Source organism: Eretmochelys imbricata, chromosome 7, assembly GCF_965152235.1.
Source record: "Eretmochelys imbricata isolate rEreImb1 chromosome 7, rEreImb1.hap1, whole genome shotgun sequence".
In the NCBI taxonomy this organism is placed as follows: Eukaryota; Metazoa; Chordata; order Testudines; family Cheloniidae; genus Eretmochelys; species Eretmochelys imbricata.
The window spans coordinates 51,117,871-51,136,256 of record NC_135578.1 but is presented as its reverse complement, the minus strand read 5'-3'; the positions used below and the strand labels follow the sequence as shown (position 1 = coordinate 51,136,256).

The 18,386-nt window shown below is 61.2% G+C and overlaps 2 protein-coding genes across 5 annotated transcripts; one reads left to right on the top strand and one right to left on the bottom strand.

Annotated features, from left to right (window-relative positions):
- The first annotated feature begins 204 nt into the window (after positions 1 to 204).
- On the top strand, positions 205 to 3,912 carry TCTA (T cell leukemia translocation altered). The gene is made up of 3 exons (XM_077822821.1): positions 205 to 706; positions 1,869 to 2,007; positions 2,511 to 3,912. Exons 1-3 carry the CDS (start codon positions 334 to 336, stop codon positions 2,551 to 2,553), a joined length of 555 nt encoding a protein of 184 aa, XP_077678947.1. The 5' UTR covers positions 205 to 333; the 3' UTR covers positions 2,554 to 3,912.
- A 673-nt stretch (positions 3,913 to 4,585) lies between these two features.
- On the bottom strand, positions 4,586 to 13,146 carry AMT (aminomethyltransferase). 4 transcript variants are annotated; one of them, XM_077821389.1, is made up of 9 exons: positions 12,937 to 13,146; positions 10,000 to 10,167; positions 8,521 to 8,601; positions 7,580 to 7,711; positions 7,195 to 7,273; positions 6,368 to 6,513; positions 6,018 to 6,198; positions 5,506 to 5,661; positions 4,586 to 5,201 (listed from the first exon to the last, which is right to left on the bottom strand). In XM_077821389.1, the coding sequence occupies exons 1-9, from the start codon at positions 13,030 to 13,032 to the stop codon at positions 5,023 to 5,025; spliced, it is 1,218 nt and encodes a 405-aa protein (XP_077677515.1). In that variant the 5' UTR covers positions 13,033 to 13,146; the 3' UTR covers positions 4,586 to 5,022. The 4 variants fall into 4 exon arrangements, with proteins under 4 accessions (XP_077677515.1, XP_077677516.1, XP_077677518.1 ...); XM_077821390.1 differs by lacking the exon at positions 12,937 to 13,146 and adding an exon at positions 11,783 to 11,951; XM_077821392.1 differs by lacking the exon at positions 5,506 to 5,661.
- Between the last annotated feature and the right edge of the window lie 5,240 nt (positions 13,147 to 18,386).

Below are 18,386 nucleotides of genomic sequence, written 5' to 3'. Positions count from 1 at the left end.
GGGAGGAGGGGTGGGGCCAGTGGGGAGGCCAAACTGTGAGGGGAGGGGCCAGTGCGGTGGAGGGTGAGTTGTGGGACGAGGTGCAAGGTCGCTGCAGATGGGGGCCAGGTTATGAGAGGAGGGGCGGGACCACACTCTGGAGCGGGGGAACGCGGCCTGTGAGGGGCGGGGAGGGCATCGGGCGGGCGGGCTGCGGGAGGAGGAGCCGGGCTGCACCGGCTCCGCTCACTGTCTCAGGTTCACGGGGTGCTCCCCTTCAAGAGAGGACGGAAGCAATAGTACGGTCCCCCGCGCCTGCGCAGTGCAGTGCTCTGTCGGGGCCTGCGCAAGGCGATGGCTGCACCGTGGCTGAGCTGGGAGGCGCCGGGCCGGGCGCTGCGGGGCCTAGCCTGGCTGGGGCAGGAGTTCGCGGCCGACTGGGCGGCTCAGGACCTGCGGGCCGCGCTCTTCCAGCTGCTGTTGCTCTGGCTGGGCCTCAGCCTGCTGGGCATCCACCTAGCCTGGCGGCTACACGGGGGCCGCGTCAGCCGCCTCTGCTGCCGCCCAGGTACGGGCCGAACCGAGCCCCCGATAACCTCCCCCGGGCTGGGCTGTACTGCTGCCCAGGTACGGGCCCCCTTCTCCCAGGATGAACCGAGCTCCCGGCCTGGGCCCCGAACCCGCCCCGGGCTAGGCTGTGCTGCCGCCCAGGTACCGACCAAACCGGGCTGAATCAACCCCCCTGGCCGGGTCAAGCCGAACACCTGGGCTGGGTTGCCAGACAGGTACCGACCCGAAACCCCTGGGCCGAGCTCTGCTGCTGCCCTGGTACCGAACCGGACCCCTGGGCTGCGCCGCCGACCAGGTACCGACCTGAACCAAACCCTTGGCCGGACACCGAACCCTGGGCCAAGCTGCCGTCCAGGTGCTGACCCGAACTGACTCCCCCGCTGGGCCGGGCTGCTGGCCAAGTATCAACCGAACTGAACCTCCTGCTGCAGGCAGGGCTGACGCTCAGGTACTGACTGAGCTGTGCTATAGGGAATGTGGTGGAACCCGGCCCCCAGTAAGGGGTCAGCTCCAAATGCGGGAGTCCTGGAGGATGGCCCGTTGCCCAAAGTGCCATGCCCCTGGCGCTCCTGCCTAACCTGGGCAGTCCCAAGTACTGTCGGGGGCTGGGGTTGGAGCCAGCCCTGTCTCTGGCACCCAGATCCCAGCAGCATACCTGGGCAGAGCAGCCTAGGCACCTTGTGCCAGGCCCTGCCCCAGCAGCTGCCCGCCCCACAGTTTGAGTGGGCCTGGCTCTAGCTGTCAGGGAGAACTGGGGCTCCAAACGATGTAAGGCATAGGGCAGGGGGTTGCTGCTGGGCCTGGCCCTGGCCCTGGGCCTGGCCCTGGGAGACCGGCGCTCCTCTCAGGCTCTCCTGGGCTTGTTCGGGCAGGTAGCCTGTTCTGATTGGCTTCCCGCCCTCTCCCAGTGGCCTGTTGTGCACAGGTTTGTCCCATAGCACCACCGCTTCAGAGCCATTCCTCGTGGAATCTGGGCAGGGGACGCTGCGCCCATGTCTGTGTGCCTTGCCCTGGTGCCCATAGGGCTGAGTGACCCTGGGGAGCGGGTGAGACTGCCAGGGGCAGGGAACGGTGCTCTTCTTCACACTGTCTCACCTACAGGCTGGAGGGGGGCAGTGAGGACTAGGGCACACACTGCTGCACGTCCCTGGCTGCTTGTGGGCCCCCGCCCACGCAGAGGAAATCCAGGAGCGCTGCACCATTGTCCAGGCAGCATGGAAGGGGCTGGCTTGTGTCCAGCAGCTCCCTGGTACCAAGGGGGGGAAACCAGGTGCTGGCCTGGCTGTGGCATGTGGAGCAGCTGTTAGGCATCATCTGAGTATCCTTTAGCAAGTTGCCTGTTGCCTGCCCCCTGCTGAGCCCTGTCTGGCCCTGCCCTGACTGCTCCTTCGCCTTGTTTCCAGGCAGAGGCAGCCAGAATGGAGGGACCCCCGCTGGTGCCTCATATTTCCCCACCTGGTGAGTGCTTCCCGCTGCTCAGTCCTGTGTCGCTCAGCAGGGGGCTTACAGGCATGGAGCCTAGCTGTGCTCCACCTCACCAGTTCGTAAGGCTCCTTCTCCAAGGGCAGCTCAGGCCTCAGAAACAGCTGGTCCTGGCCCATGCACTGCCAGAATGCGGGCTCTGAGATGGGCAGAAGCCCAGCTCTGCCAGCTGCTTCCCTGCCAGCAGGGGGAGCCTTGCCATGCCTGCCCTGGGTGGGGGTTACCTCAGTGGTGGCTCTCGTGCCCAGGCACTGCAGTGGGATGTATGGGTTGGCATGCCCTACTGGCAGTGCCCATCCCCACAGGATCTGTGTGCATGTGTGGAGTCTGCCAGAGGACTCCACCCATCCTTTCCCACTCTGACCCCAGGTTGCCCACTGCTCTCCAGTCCTCTGAGCTGCAGGAGCTGAGCCTCAGGTGTCTGGGGCTTGCCCCAAAGCTCTGTCTATGGCGCCTGCTCTCTTCTCACCCTCCTGTAGGGACAGCTCAAGCAATGAGGCCATGAAGATGCACCGAGAATGAGGCATGGACGGATACGCTGGTGGGCAGGGGCGTACCTGGGACAGCTCCACCCATGGACCCAGTGCTGCCACCCAGAGAAACTGGCTTTGCACCTTCGCTGCATTGGAGACCGCAGCTATGTCACCTGTGGCCTAGCCTCTGGCTAGCAGGGAGCTGTGCAGCCACCTGGCCTGTGCCCATCCTAGCTGAACTCTGCATAGCCTCTCAGGCAGGGCAAGCTGTGATATCACCCCTGTGGTCACTTCTGGGGGCATCTGCACTGCCCCAAGCACATCAGCCCTTCCCCCTACCTGCCCCAAACAAAACAGGCCCCTGCAGTGGCCACAGGCCTGTGTCCCTGGTGTACATGGGGGGGAGGGGGGGCGGTCAATAGTCTGTGCCTCAGTGGTCCTCGTGCCCAGCTTAAATCCTCCCTGAGCACATGCTCCAAGCCTCTTCCCCCAACTCTTGTCCACTGCTGCCCCCACCACTGATGAGCCGAAAGCCTTCTCATGCCCCAGCCCCTTCCAGGGAAAATTGCCCCAATCCCCCCTTTCCTGCTGCCAAGCCCCCTCCTTTGCCTCCAGGGACTGTGTGCCTCATACACCTGTACCACTTCCTGCCCCAGCGGCCAAGGTGGGAGGTCCCACTCCCTGCTGCTAGAACTCCTTTGCTCCCTGCGACCCGGGCCCCTGAGGCAACTGCAGCTGCTCCTCAGAGGGGCAGAATTCTGCTCCTGGGCACAGGGGATCTGCGGGGCAGGATGGCAGCGCCTGTCATCTGGTTACATGGCGTGGGAGCAGAGAGCTGAGCTGCCCACCTCCCTGGGGTTTGGTGGTGTGGTGGGCCTTGGGACAGCACCTGGCTGCTCTTACCCTGTTCATTGTCTCATAGCAGTGTTGGAGTGATAGCCCACTGGCACCTGGGCAGCAACACTACCAGCTTCCACACAACACCCCCCATGCCATCTGCCTGGGCCAGGTGAGGCCTTCCTAGGTCAGTGCCCTCTGCCAAGGTGCCAGTCCTTGGGATCAGGGCGGGAACAGCATGCCCATGGCAAACCCAGCCTAGGGGCCAGGGTGCCTCTCAGGGCAGTAGGAATAGCTGGCCCCAGGTACTTTCAGCCCCACCTGCAGTGAGCAAGGGTCTCTCCAAGCTCAGGAGGGGGCAGGGCTCAGAGGCAGCACCTGGCTAATGGCCTGGCAGGCACATGGTGGCACAACTGGGGTTGGAGCCTGGTATCTGTATCCCAGGCTAGGCCCTTAGCCCCAGGGCCACCTGCTGTCCCTCTGCACCCTGCCAGGCCCTGGCTAAGGGTGCTGGCCTGGCTCCTGTGGCCTTGCTGGTACCTGCTGGCTGGATTAAATCCCTCTGCTGTGATCATGCTGCCATTCCATTACTGGGGGGGACTGCGTCCATCCTGGCTCTCTGTGACCCTGTCCCTGGAGGAGGGGACCCCTGCTCCTCAGGGAGATGCTGTCCTAGCTGGCGGATGCTGTTGCTCTTCAGGCATTTGGAGCAACTGCCTTGAACCACTTGCCCTCTTCCAGCAAGGGATGGGGGCTCCCTGGTCTCACCCCCTGCTGGGGGCAAGGGCAGGAGCATGAAGCAGACGCATGCCATGCTGGGGGGAGGGGTTGGGGGGGCATAACCCCCATGGCTGCTTTTGAAAAGGCCTGTGGTTGGGCCCTGCTGGCACAGGGCTGGCCTTAGGCACCCTAGTTTACCCACAGCCCCAGTGTGCCCAGTCTCTTTCCCCCTTTCTCATGGGGGCGAAGTGTGCTGGCCCCTTCGCCTGCAGGGCCAGGTGGCATGTACCACCCCCGTGCAAGGCTAGCTCTCCAGTGGGCTGAGCTGTTCTCTCCAGCTCTGCCACTGCCCCTGGCAGGCCCCATTGGGGATTATGGGCTCCAGGCCAGTGGGAGACCCAGAATACTCAGAAGCCACATGTGAGCAGTGGCGGCTGAAGGCTGTTGTCCAGCCTGTGCCCGCTGGGTGCTGCACACTGCCAGCCTAGCATGGGTAAAGACGAGTGGCAGAGCAGGAATGGAGTCAGGGGGTCTTTAATGGAGAATCACAGCCCAATTACAGAGAAGGGGGACGCCCAGGCAGGCCGGGGCAGCAGAGGGGCTCTCACCTTGCCAGCCCATTGCCCATCAGCATTTGGCATACAAGCGGCAGGCCAGAGCATGTCTGGACAAAGGGCACAGCTGAGAGGCTGCCCCCCCAGACCACCAACAGACTGGCCTGGTTTGACATTGGCCTCAGATGGGGCTGGAAGCCACATGCCCTTGGCATTGGCTGGGCAGTGCATGGCTGGACATTGGCTCTGTGCCCCTGGCGAGGCCCAGCCTTGCTTGGACAGGTGGCACTGTGGGCCCAGGCTGTCCTCTGGGGAGTCCTGACTGGGGATGTGGCCTTTTATGTAGGGCAGAGAGGTGCATGCTGATTGGTTGGGGTGTGTGGGAGGCGTGGCTTGCCAGCAGTGCCTCACTTGAGCATGTGGTAGCGGGTGGGCACAAAGGGCATCCTGGTGACCAGGGCAGGGCAGCTCTTCTTCCGCACCTCCACAGCCAGCACCGTGCCCACCCGGCTCTGTTCACCTTCCACATAGCCCATGGCCACGTTCTTCTTCAGGCAGGGAGAGGGGCAGCCACTGGTCACTTTGCCTGGGCACAGGAAGCACAAGTGGTAGGTTAGCGTGGGAACAGCCATGCCAGCCCCCCACCACTGCCAGCAGACCCCACACATACAGCTGTGCCATCCTCCTTGATGTGGGGCCCAGCTTGTGAGCTTTGCAGGTCGGAGCCTATCACACAGGGGAGACGGACATGCCAAGCGTGCTAGGGTCAGGGTCCTGCCCCCTGGGCTGCAGCACAGTGAGGGGAAGGGAGGCCCATGTAAGTGGGCTAATGAAGGGCTAGCCAGGCCCAAGCACCCCACAAGGGCCGCATTCCTGCCTGCCCCACCTACCGATGGGCCTGCCCTCCAGGCTCAGGATGGGCATGTGTGGACGGATGGGGGGGCCCGTGGAAATCAGCCCCACGCGCTTGCGCTTCACCTTCCCTTTGATCTGGGGAACAATGACCCTGGCACCGGGGAAATCCATGGCCACCCGGCGCCGCTTCCCTGCAGACAGCAAGACAGGCCAAGTTAGGGGTTTGGGCACCCCTCCCCCACACCACCAGCACTCCAAACCCTGTCCCACCCCCATCCACTGGCCCTCTAGGTGTCTGGCCAGCCCCCCATGCCCTGGCACTCTGGGGGCCCGGCCAAGCCCCCCATGCACCAAGTGCCCCACAACCTATTCCCCCCCAACCACAAGGGCTCTCTCTGTCCCTGTGTCTCCATTCCCCAAGGCAGCTAGCACCCTTGTACCAGCCTCCAGTCCCCATACCAGGCTCACCCACCCCCCAAGGTGCTCCTCACAGCTGTTAAGGTGCCCAGGCCCTGCCATGCCTGCCCTGCTCCTTGCCCCTTCCTACCCAGGGTCCACACCAGAGCTGCCTCCACAGGCGTGGTCGTCTCGTCAATGTCGTTGCCATAGAGACAGAGCCCCGCCTCCAGGCGCAGGCTGTCCCTGGCCGCCAGCCCTGCCAGCTGCACTTGTGGGTCCCTGAGCAGCAGCTCCACCAGCTCCACCACGCGCCCGACGGGCACCGAGATCTGAGCCAAGCAATGGCAGGCATGGTAAGTTCCAGCTTCCTCCCACCAGGCAGTGCCTGAGCCAGCACCATGCCACCCACGGGACACCTCGCCCCCTCCCTGCCCCACCAGAGCCGCTTCTGCTTTGGTACCTCCGCCCTCCCCTCCCCTGGGCCTGGCAGCATGGTACCTCGACGCCATCCTCTCCGGTGTAGCCGCAGCGTGTCACCCTACAGCCTGGCACGCCAAACACGACCATCACCACACTACTCATGAAGGACAGCTTGGCCAGGTCATCCGACACGCCTGTCTGCAGCACCCGCACCGCTGAGGGACCTGGGCACAGACAGCACAGGAGGAGCTCAGTGTGAGCCTCAGCATCCCGGGGATAGCGCCCACCCTGGCAGGGCACAAAGGACTTGGGGTGGAGCCGGCAGGGGAAGTTTCAGTATGTCTGACTCACAACAAATGGGCATTTCCTGCTAGCCCCCCGCTGCTCTCTCAACGCTGCCCCACACAGCCATTCTGCCAGGGCCTGCCTGCCTGGCAGGCTGCCACGCACTGGGCCCCAGGGCTGCCCGACCCCCACCAGGCAGGTTTTGTTCCAAGTTTCACCAGTCCTGTAAGAGATTGAGCGAGTCAGCATTTCTGACCCACCCCCACCTCTGGGACAGCTCTGCCCGGGAATGATGGGCCTTGACCCTCACCTGGCAACCCCAAGTACCAGGGCAGTGCTGCTTGTGTTTGCCAACTCCTCCCTGCACTGGTGGGGGATGGGGGGAGCACAGCAGGGCCGAGGGTCTGTGCCATCAGATTCTCTCTACAGGACATCCTGCCCCATTCCCATGCCCTTGGGGAGTCCCACCTTGGCTTGGCTAGCCTGGCAGTAGAGCCAGCACCATCAGCTCCGGCCATGGCAGGAACTCCGAACCAGGGTGACCCCAATGGGGAAGGGGCTGTCAGTGCAGGGCCCTGGTGCAGGGACATGCTGGCAGCCCAGGGTGGGCAGCCTGTTACCTTGCAGAGCCAGCAGCGCGTTCTCAGAGACCTCCAGGTGCACATCGCTGCCTGCAGCCCGCAGCTCTTCTGCTCGGCCCTGGAACGGAGACAAGCACAGGTGAGAACAGGGCACGCAGAGCAGGGATAGAGCCCAGCTCCTGAGGGCCAGGTCAGCAGCCAGACCCTGGACCACCATCAGACCTGCCTCCAGCCCTGCACGGGGGATGGATTCTTCCGCCTCTGCTATTCAGGGAGCCCCCTGGCAGCCAGGGCTGCAGCTCCATGGGGAAGGGTACCAGCAGGGTAGCACCAGCACAGCAGGGAGAGAGCAGGCGCCCAGCAATGATCCCATTCTCAGGGTCACTGCAGGGTCCAGGCAGGGGGTGCCCAGCCGCACACATACCTGCATCAGGACCCAGTCCTTGTCCCTGCAGCCTGCGTTGGACACCACATAGAGGTGCTGCTCCGAGGTGCTGGTCACGATCAGGTCGTCGAGGATGCCTCCCTCCTCGTTAGTGAAGAGAGACAAGGTGCCCTGCGAGCGAGGCCATGCTGAGCCTGAGCAGCCACAAGTCACAGAGCAGACCTGTCCCTGCCCGCCCCCCACCTTTGAAACTCCAGGCAAGGGCACAGATCACCAGCGTGCCATGCAGTGTCTCCTAATGGCCCTTCAGTGAAAGATCCCTGCAAGCCCAGCCCTGGGCTCCCCCCATCTGCTGGTGCCCCTCACTCCCGACCACACCCCTGTGAGCCCAGCCCTGGGCTTCCCCCAGCTCTGCTGGTGCCCCTCACTCCTGACCGCAGCCCCCTGGTAGCCCAGCCTCGGGTCTCTCTCTAACTGAACAGAGGATGGGGTTGGTTTCGTGATGGATTTGTGCTATGGGACCCCCCGCCAGCTCTCTGACCCCATGGCCAGAGCAGGACGGGCAGGCAGCTGAGGTGGCCACGTCTCCTTTGATGAATGGGGCAATTTTCTGCGCTTGTTATGAACCATCTGACTCGGGACCTACCCATGTGGCGTCACTACCCCAGAGGGGAGAAGCGATTTGCTCCCTGGGACATGGAAGGTGTTGGAGTCACAGAGTCACCAGGGCTGTCTGGGCCCAGATCAACACATTGGCTCCTAGGTGAGCTCCTCGCCCCACTCAGCAGGGAGCTGAGTGCCCCACCGGGCATATGGCAGGAGCTGCCAGGCTGCTGCTGCACACAGAGCAGGGGCAGAGGGGGTCTAGGGCTAGGGCTCCCCACAACGGTAGCTCTGCCCATGCCCAGGCTGTTTTCTCCAGGGCACTACAAAGACTCCTGGCCATGGGGATGGGGGAGGGCATCTCACACCCACCATACCTGGTCTGGTTTCAGCTCTGCAATGTCCCCAACCACCAGGCTCTCCATGAACTTCACCCGGTCCCGGCCAAACACCTTGGTCTGGAAAGGAGACATTGCTGAGGGTCTTGTCTCCGCTGGCAGGCCAGGCAGCTGGCTTGGACTGCAGGGCGGTTTCATTGCCGTGTAGATGTTCTGGCTCCAGCTGTAGCCCAGCTCTGGGGCCCTCCCACCTCGCAGGATCCTAGATCCTGGCTCCAGCCTAAACCTGGACTTCTACACGGCAATTTAACAGCCCCTCGTGCCAGTCCCATGACCCACATCAGATGGCATGGGCCAGCTGTGGGCATCTCCAGCATGGGCACAGCTTGAGACCAGCTTCAAAGCCCTGCCCCATAGCCATTAAGACATGCCCAGCCCCCATCACAGACAGCCCCGTGACGGCTCTGCTCCCCCACCCCCATCGCAGAGAGCCCCCTGCTGGCCTTACCCCCCAACTCCATCACTGAAAGCTGTGCACCGGCTCAGGCCCCCACCCCCATCACAAAGAGCCCCGCACCAGCCGTGCCCTCTCCACCCCCATCGCAGGGAGCCCCGCGCCAGCCCGGAATCCTCCACCCCTATCGCAGAGAGCCCTGCACCAGCCCAGCCCCCCACATTTCAGAGAGCCCCGTGCCAACCCTGCCCCCTCCACCCCCATCGCAGGGAGCCCCATGCTGGCCCTGTCCCCTCCACCCCCATTGCAGGGAGCCCCACGCCGGCCCTTCCCACTCATCACAGTGAGCCCTAAATCGGCCCAACCCCCCACATCTCAGAGAGCCAGCCTTGCCCCCTCCACCCCCATCGCAGGGAGCCCAGCGGCGGCCCAGCCCCCCGCATTGCAGAAAGTCCCCCCCACTCCAGCCCCACCGCATTGCAGAGAGCCCGGTGTCGACCCTGTCCCTCCCACATCAGAAAGAGCTCCATGCTGGCCCTGCCTACCCCCTCTCCAGCATCACAGAGAGCCCCATGCCAGCCTTGCCCCCCTCTCCTCCACCATTGCAGAGAGCCCTGTGCCAGTCCAGCCATTGCAGAGAGCCCTTCACCGGTCCAGCCCCGCCCCCGCCATTGCAGAGAGTCCTGCCCTGCCCCTGCTGGCAGGGCTGGGTACTTGTGTATTAAGATATTTTTGAGGTGCCCAATGCAAGTGGGGGAGGGCGAGTGAGCTAGGACTCCTGGGTTCCATTCTCTGCTCTGCCCTAATACACTGTGCAGCCTGGCTGAGTCCCTGCCCTGTTTCAGGAGGGCCACAGCTCTAGTCACACCCCTAAGATCTGACTCTGGGCAGTGCTGGCTGGCCCTGCTTGGGCCTCAGTTTCCTCATCTCGGGGTGTCTTCAGGCTCATCTACAAGGTGAGCGGATGCACAGCAAATGGGGTGTACAGCTTCCTGGCCTGCATGCAGCCAGGCTGTGAGCACAGGGGACCCTTGGTGGGGAGCGGCTGGGGCGGGCGATGCTACCTGCAGCATGTGGGAGACGTCAAAGAGGGAGCAGTGCCGGCGTGTGTGCAGGTGGGACTCCAAGTGGCTCAGCGCATACTGCACGGGCATGCTCCAGCCAGCGAAGTTCACCATCCTGCCGCCCTGCTGCTGGTGGAAGGCGTGGAGGGGCGTCTGCTTCAGGCTGTCCTGCAGGGCAAGAGGGGGCCGGATCAGGTCGGCCCTGGCACTAGAACCCCCCAGCAAGAGGGGCTGGGCTTGGCACCTGGCACAGAGCCACAGGTCCAGGGCACAGCATGGCTCCCGGCCAGGAAGGGTCGATGGGCACTGCCCCAGGGCAATGTTCCTGTCACGGGGCAGATTACCATCTGAGGACCGCGCTGGCAGTCAGAGCTTGGGCACCCTCCTGTGAGACATGGCTGAACCTGCAGCTGACCCCTCCCCCTGTGGGCAGAATGGAGAGAGGATGGCACAGACCAGCTGGTACCTCAGCCACACTTGCGCAGTGGCAGCCCCTCCCTGAACAGCTTGGGGCTAGCTCGCAGGGTCTCCCTGCGCTGCCCGCAGGCTGGGAGCATGCCCAGGCTGTAGGCTCTGTCCCCCCACCACCCCTGCTGCTCCTCCCTGCCCAATGCCAGCCTCAGTTTGCAGGGCTGTGCCCGAGACCAAGGGACGCCAGCTGGCACCACAGTGGGGCACTGGCAGCCCTGCCCCACTGTAACCCCAGTGCCAGGCATTTCTGGGACCAGGGATGCAGGCTCCAGGGGAGACCACCTCAGTCTTGCTGGGGAACCCCCAGGCTTCCCCCTTTAGTCTCAGTGCATGGCTACAGCCCAGTCAGCGTGAGCCCCTCCCCCCGGACCTGCTCCAGATGGGGAAGGTCTGGGGGGCACTCTGCTCCCGGCTCTGGGCTCCCATTCCAGAAGTTTTAGCAGGACGTGTCTATGCTAGCTGAGGCCTCGGGCTGCAGAGCTGGCTCGGACACTCATCTTGAGGCACAAGAGGGGCTCCCCAAGAGGCCCCAGAATGGAGAGGAGCCCCCAGGCTGGCTGCCAGGGCCCCGGCTCAGAACCAGGCTGCAGGTCTGAGCCCATGTGGATTTTCCAAGAAGCCCAAGAAGGGGAACCTGCCCCAGTGCCAGACCCAAAGACTGGACTAATGGGAACGTTCAGCTGCCAGGTTTCTGGGTCCTCCCACCCCTCCCTGTAGCGCTGTACCCCACACTGTAGGGGCCAGGACCCCCAGGATTCGGCCATGCTCCCCAGGCTGGCACAGAACAGGCAGCAGGGGATACAGCACCCCCTGCCACCCCCACCGTGGTCATGCCCAGCAAGAGAGAGATGGCTTTGAGGGGGAGCTGCAGTGCCAGCCTGGCAGCACCGTGCTGCAGCAGCATCCCCTTCCCTACATGCCAAGAGCTGCCAACACTCAGCACAAGGCTGGACTCCCCTTTCTGGCCGCGTCGGCTCCCTGTGGCGTGATGGACACAGCCCCCGCAACCCGCCGAGAAAGCCAGAACCCCAGGCTGGGGTCCATGGTGCCTCCCTGATGGATGGAGGGGAGCGGGGCATCCTTGCTTGGAGGGGACACGACGAGGGCTATATTTACTGATGGCAGAGCCCAGGGCTGTGTGCACTGATCAAGGGGAGCTCCTGCCCTTTGCCCAGCACGTGCCCTTCATTATCGGTAATTGGCATATCCAAGGTCACTGCGGGGGAGGTGTCCTGCTGCCCTATCTCTTGCTTCGCTCCCCCCTCCACCAGGTCTCTCTGGCCCCTGCTCTTTGCCAGTCTCCCACCCCTACCCTGCCTGCAGAGAGATCAGTAGGAAGAGTCCACATTCATCATTAGGGTTCAGAGTTGGCACCAACACAGGCTCACCCCAATCCCCGGGGCAGGCTCTCTGCACACTTAGGCAGCCACCACCACAGCAGGGGCACAGAGGTGCAGAGGGCAGCTGGAGGGGCAAAAGGAGAGCAGCTGGGAGGTGTAGTCTGAGGGGACAGGGCATTTGGGAGTAGGGGGGGACACACCAGTCAGGGGGAACAGGGGGTACAAAGAACAGTCAGGAGACATATGGGAGGCAGACACAGGGGGCATAGTCCCGAAGGCTAGTGGGGGCAGTAGAGGGACACGTAGGAGGGGGCAGTTGGGTGGGGCCGTATAGGGGGGTAGGTTAGGGAGGGGGCAAGGGGATTCTCTACAGCAGCCCCAGCTACAAATTAAATTTGTTTTTATCCCAAAGCCAGGATGTAGGGAGGAAGTGCAAAGTCAGGGGCCTGGAGGGGGTGTTCACCAGCAGTCAGGGGGGTGGCAGTTGGGGGGGTTGTGTATTGGGGTGGTGGGGGGTGGTAGTGGGCATTGGGGGGTGAGGGGTGGGATTTGGGGGGCAGCAGAGGAGCAGGGGGAGCTCAGGGGAAATTAGGGGGTTGGAGTTTGGGGGTGTTGGGTATCGGAGCCACGGAGTAGGGGTTGGGAATCAGGGGTAAAGGGTGGGGAATTGGGGGTGGGTGTCAGGGAGTACCAGGGCAGCAGGGGGGTCGGAGTTGGGAGTGGTGGGAGGGTCGGAGCAGAAGTTGGGGGCTGTGGAGGGGCAGTCAGGGGGTGTCAGGTATCAGGGGCAGCAGGTATTGTGGAGCAGTATGGGGTCTGGGTTGGGAGTGGGGGGGGAGGATTCAGGGGTGGGGGCTGGGACTCAGGGGGCAGGAATTGGGGGTGGGAGTCAGGGAGTATCGGGGGTCGGGGTGGAAGTTGGGGGCCATGGAAGAGCAATCAGGGGGTGTCGGGTATCGGGGGCATGGGGGGCGAGGGGAGGGTCGAGGCGGAAGTTGGTGGTGGTGGAAGGGGCAGTCGGGAGTCGGGGCAGTGGGGACCGGAGCCCGGGACAGTGCCTGCGCAGGACACAGGCCGGACTATGGGGGTTGCACCCGGACGCCGGGGTCCCCCCGCCCCCGCTCACCGGCCCGGAGCTGCAGCAGCGCCGCCGCCCGCCCGCCCCGGGCTCCAGGCCCCGGGGTCTGACCCGCAGCGCAGTCCGGCCGCCCGCCCGCAGCATCCCGCAGCCTCGGATCCCGGGCCTGCCCCCGGCACTGCAGGTTGGGAAATGGGGCCGCCAGGAGAAGAGGGGTTTAACGCCGGGGGAGGGGATAACTCGGGGGAGCTGTGGGGGGTGGGGGAGCTGCGGGAAAGGGGATTAGCAGCGGGGGGAGGGGTTTAACGCACCGAGGGAACTGCGGAGGGAGGGAATTAACTCGGGGGAGCTGTAGGGGGAGGAGATTAATACGGGAGAGGAGAGCTGCGGGGGGAGGGGTTTAACGCGGTGTGGGGAGGAGCAGCGCGGGGCGGGGGCACCTGTCTTATGTGATCTCTGTGCCACCCGGGCCCCTCGGGGGGCTGGGGCGCTTTGGGTGCTTTGCTCCCGGCACCCCCCACCCCAGCTGGGGCACCAGGGAGAGCCCAGCCTGCATGGGACCTGGGGGCTCCTGGTGTGGCGAGGGTGTGTGGGCCCTGGGCCCACCTCCCCCATTCTACCCCGGGCCCCCAGCCAGACACATGTGGGTCTGTCTGAACTCCGGGACTGCTAGGTGCCCCAATCCCAGTAGAGGCCCCTGGTGCTGCTCACACAGGTGTGAACTGCAGGGTGCCATTGGGCTGCATACTGGGATGTGCCCATTGCAGGGACAGCCCCTGCCATGCCCATGGCAGCGTGGCTGCGGCGCCTGCCCAGCTCCCCAGGATTTCGGGCTGTGGAGCATGGCTCCAAGTGTAGGGTGTTCACAGCCTGGGGCTCCCATCCCCTGTGGCAGCATCCCTGAGCCATATGTCCACCTGTGCACACACCTCATCTTTGGGGGGCCAGCCTTTGGCTTGTCATGGAGCCCCAGGAGCGTCACTACACCCCACCCTTGGAGGGTCCCCTCAGTGTGCCAGAGCCCAGGGCAAGACACCTCTGAGGCTGAGCCCCTGGCTTAGCTTGCCTGCTTCACCCAGTCTCTCTGCCCAGTGAGTCCTGCTTAGGCCTGGTCTACATTGCAAAGCAAGGTCTGGGCGAGTCCGCACGTGTGCATGTGTCTATGCTCGCACCTTTCTCCTGCCGCCCAGGACAGCAACGCTCTAACACCACTGCAAGTGAGCCATTACAGGACTTGTGACCCTACCAGTTCTCCTGCACCCATCCCACAGTGCCCCTGTCCCCATGACAGCACTAGTCCTGGTTCTGACCTGCACTGCCCAGAGGGCGCAGAAACTGGAATGCAGTTTCCCAGCATGCAGCCCAATGGTACCCTGCAGTTCACACCTTCCCTCACCTTTTGACTTCCTGCGTGGTTCTGAAATGCCTTTTACTGATTGCGCATCTTGGTGAACACAGCTGGCAGCTCTCCCTCATTGTGTGCACCTGCCCAACCACCCAGGCCAGTTCCGTGCACCAAGAACTGCTTAGACATGCTCCTGCCTGGAGCTACTGGAGTTCCTGGGCCGGCAGGGAGAAGAGGCTTTGCAGGCCCAGCTACGGACCATCGACCATCGTGGTGCACATTGCACAGGGGCTGCAGGAGAAGGGGCATGCAGTGCTGTGCAAAGGAGGGCAACTAGATATTTGGTAGTGCCTCACAGACCTGCTGCTTGTATGAGGTGCATGCCCACCCACACCCCGCAGACCACTGTGGACACCTTGGAGGAGACCCCAGTTGTGAACAGCGAGGCAGGAGAGGAGGAGGAGGAGGAGGGAGATGTGGCAGTGGGCCAGGCACTGATTGAAACTCCGCAAAATTTAGCCAGTCTTGCCAGGCTTGCATGGATGAGGCTGCTGATCACGGGAATGGGAGCGGGGGGAAGTATCTTCATACATTTGTGATTAAATGGGATTTTTTTTAATGTTTTGTATGAAAAATGTGTGTGCCTCAGTTTCTTCTATGTGTTGCACAAGTATCTAGGTGGTGGGACAAGGGTGTGTGATCTGTGATCAAGCAGAGGCTGTTAGAGCAGTGGCTCTCAGTCAGGGGTACACGTACCCTTGGGGGTACTCAGAGGTCTTCCAGGGGGTACATCAACTCATCTAGATATTTGCCTAGTTTTACCACAGGCTACATAAAAAACTAGCGAAATCAGTATAAACTAAAATTTCATACAGACAAAATGAGAATATCAGCAGTGTTCTAGTAATAAGGTGGCTGTTGACACTTTGGTATTTTTATGTCTGATTTTATAAGCAAGTGGTTTCTAAGTGAGGTGAAACCTGGGGTACGCAAGACAAATCAGACTTCTGAAAGGGGGACAACAGTCTGGAAAGGTTGAGAGCCACTGGACTAGCGGGCAGGTGTGACTGCTGACTGGCTGCCTTGGCACAGACAATGGCCGACACTCTGGCAACTGATCCTCTGTGGGAGCCAGCCAGAGCTGTTGGAGAACAAAGCGAGAGGTGGAGGCCAGGGGACCGGTTTGCTCGGAAAAGAGACAAAGGCTGACGAGGGGGCACTGGGTGTGACTGAGTGGAGGCTGCTGGAAGCGAGTCAGTCTCCTGGTTTGGGACTTTGGGGTGGGGATCCCCCAATATGGACTTCGCTGTAACTTCCTGCTTTCAGTGGTAACAAGCTCTGTTCTACACTGTGTTCCACACAACTAATAAACCTTCTGTTTTACACATGCTGCGAGCCACCACTGACTGTGGAGTGGGGTGCAGGGCCCCTCTGGGGGCAGGGTGAGGCTTCCCCAGGTGGCCCATCCAGGGGGACTCATTGCAGGGAGATCATGGTGAGAACAGGGGGCTGAATGCTCCGAGGTCAGACCCATGAGGCGCTGAAGGCAAGCAGGCTGCTCTAGTGAGAGTGGGCCTGAGGGGAGACATGCTGCCCCAGAGTCCTACCTGGCTTCATTCAGAGCAGTTCCAGAGCCCCCAGTCTGGGACCCCGTGACATTATTCCTTCTTTTTCTCCTGTTTTTTGCTTTCCTTGAACCTCCCCCCCCCACCGTCCCCTACCAGCCTTTGTTCCCCATTTAAAACCGGCACGCAGCCCATTCGTGGGTTCAGGCAGGTGTCACCTTCACATGGCTCCACTGGGCCAATGGGAGAGAGGGACGGTCAGGGAACACAATCTAACCAGGTGTCCTGGCCATCCGATCCCACAGGCCACAGCAGGCCAGTGTCCAGGGTTTGAGGTAGAAAGAGGTAGAACAAACAGGAAGAATCGGCATCGGCTTCTCATGTCTTTGGCTTGTTGGGCAGTGGGGCCATGCAGAGTTCTCCAGTATCAGAATGGGGATGTCGCTTTTCTCCCCATGAGAGACCTCAGGGAGACTTCCATGCAGATGCTGTGCAATCCTCTCCCCAAGGTTTCTAGGGAGGGCAGCCTTGGTTCTGCCTCCACCCAGGACACTTTCCGCACCACTCTATGGCCAGTTCTCTAGCACGATTGCAGTAGACAGGCTAGAAGCCTACTGGCCCGGGCCATATTGGGCTGCCAGTAACAGCTGCCTTTATGACCCGCAAGACCAGCCAAAATAACTGCCTATGAAAATAGTGCCAGTATATTCACTGCCATTGCTCTATACCTATACCCAGGGAGGAACCAAGCTATAGAGCTACATTGCAATGGAGCATGCCCTCCGCCCAGCCTGGCTGTGCTTCCCAGGGTTTGCACTGGAGAGCAGTGCAGGCGATGCACTCCAAAGCCACAGTGTCAGTAAGCATTTCTTATTACAGAGATGTGTGAGAATAACATCAGGGAGCTTTGAGATGTCTCTTTCCCTTTCTGCGCTCCCCCATGTGGACCGCTCTGTGAAGAGCAGCAACCAGGTACTGACTTTTGCTGAGTCCATCAGCATCCAGTTATTGTGCCCAAACATCTCTGCATCATCCTCCTTGCAGCCCTGATGGAAGCAGAGCTGCCTCAGACTGTGCAAATGCTAGAGAATTGTGCAGCCTGTATTAGCAACAGACAAGAGAACCGTATGGAGCTCTGCAGGCTTCTGGACGAGAGCTGGCAGACACCGAATAGCACCAGGCAGGAAAGAAAAAGATGTGAAAATCCTGGGATGTGGACAGTGGCATGGTGGGATTTTGACCTGCTTGGTTCCAGAAAGCCCTGTGAAACTCCCAGTTAGCCCACCAAGCAGTGACAATGTCCCCAAAGGTATTGTGCCCCACGGTGGGGTGGACATGCTGGAATACCACCTGGGGATGCCCCGTGTTACATCAGCGCACCCCGGCATAACGTTTGTCAATTTAGTCATGTTGCCATGGCCTGAGATAGACTCCTAGTCAGAGCCTTTCCTCCTCTTCAGGGCTCAGTGAACCTCAGCCAGTGTTTGCAGTGACACCTGGCAGCCTTTTGCAAACAGAGTCAACTGGGACACAGGGTTGGGAAGTCCTTCGGTTAGTATCCAGGAGCAAAGGGTAAGGCTGAGGCCATGTCTACACTGTGGGTGATACAGTGGTACAGCTCCGGCATGGCAGCTGTGCTGCTGGAAAGGTTTTTTGGCTTCTGAGCAGTGGTAGCTAGGTTGACAGAAGCATTCGTCCATTGACCCAGCCACATCTACACTGGGGCTTAGGTTGACTTAATTACAGCACTTGGGAGGTGGGGGAGGGGGGCTTTCACATCTCGGAGTGCCGTAGCTATGTCCTCCTAATTTAAGTGTAGACCAGGCCCGCCTAGTCCCTCCTGGCCAACACCAGGCCTCCTGGTGCTATGCTTCTGTAGCAACTTCTTTCCTCTAGGCTTGTCTACTCTTATAACCTCACAGCTGCCCCACTTCAGTGTAGACACATCCTACACCAACAGGGCTTCTCCCACCAGTGTACGCAACTGACCTCCCCGAGAGGCGGTACCTAGGCTGCCCGAATTCTTCTGTCCACCTAGAATCATAGAATCAAAGAAGATTAGGGTTGGAAGAGACCGTAACTCCCTTGTTAGCCAAAGCATACCCAATAACAAAGCATACCCAATACCAATCCCTGACAAAGTTGCCTTGATCTATTAAGCTGTTTTGGATTTATTAAGTTAGTAGTAATTTGTCTTATGAATTGAAATAGTAAATGATTGGATTTGTTTCAAAATCATGATGTTCTGCTACAAGTCTGCTTGTAAGAAAATTGTTTTACAGTCCCTGTGCTGTTTCCTCTAATTGCTTAGTAGATGGATGTATAGTTGTTCTTTATATGAGTGAGGTATGCAAGGATGTGAGGAGATAAGAAGAGACACCAGCTGAGCAGATGGGCCTAATCACAAGAAGAAGGAAGTGAGAAAATAAGGCCTTGGCTACACTTACAGATGTACAGCGCTGTGTGTTAAACCTGCCTTCGTACAGCTGAGTAGGGAAAGCGCTGCAGTCTGTCCACACTGATAGCTGCCAGCGCACCGTCCTGGCCACATTTGCAGCTGCATTGGGAGCGGTGCATTGTGGGCAGCT

Bases quoted from the DNA above. Each gene is read 5' to 3' on its own strand.
- TCTA (XM_077822821.1), top strand. From the start codon at position 334: ATGGCTGCACCGTGGCTGAGCTGGGAGGCGCCGGGCCGGGCGCTGCGG. The intron at 707-1,868 runs GCTGAATCAACC...GCATCATCTGAG, and splicing joins CCAGGTACCGACCAAACCGG to TATCCTTTAGCAAGTTGCCT. The intron at 2,008-2,510 runs GTGAGTGCTTCC...ACCCTCCTGTAG, and splicing joins GCCTCATATTTCCCCACCTG to GGACAGCTCAAGCAATGAGG.
- AMT (XM_077821389.1), bottom strand. From the start codon at position 13,032: ATGCTGCGGGCGGGCGGCCGGACTGCGCTGCGGGTCAGACCCCGGGGC. The intron at 8,602-9,999 runs GTAGCATCGCCC...TCTCCTTTCCAG, and splicing joins ACGTCTCCCACATGCTGCAG to ACCAAGGTGTTTGGCCGGGA. The intron at 6,514-7,194 runs GTAACAGGCTGC...GTCTGTGCCCAG, and splicing joins CGCGCTGCTGGCTCTGCAAG to GTCCCTCAGCGGTGCGGGTG.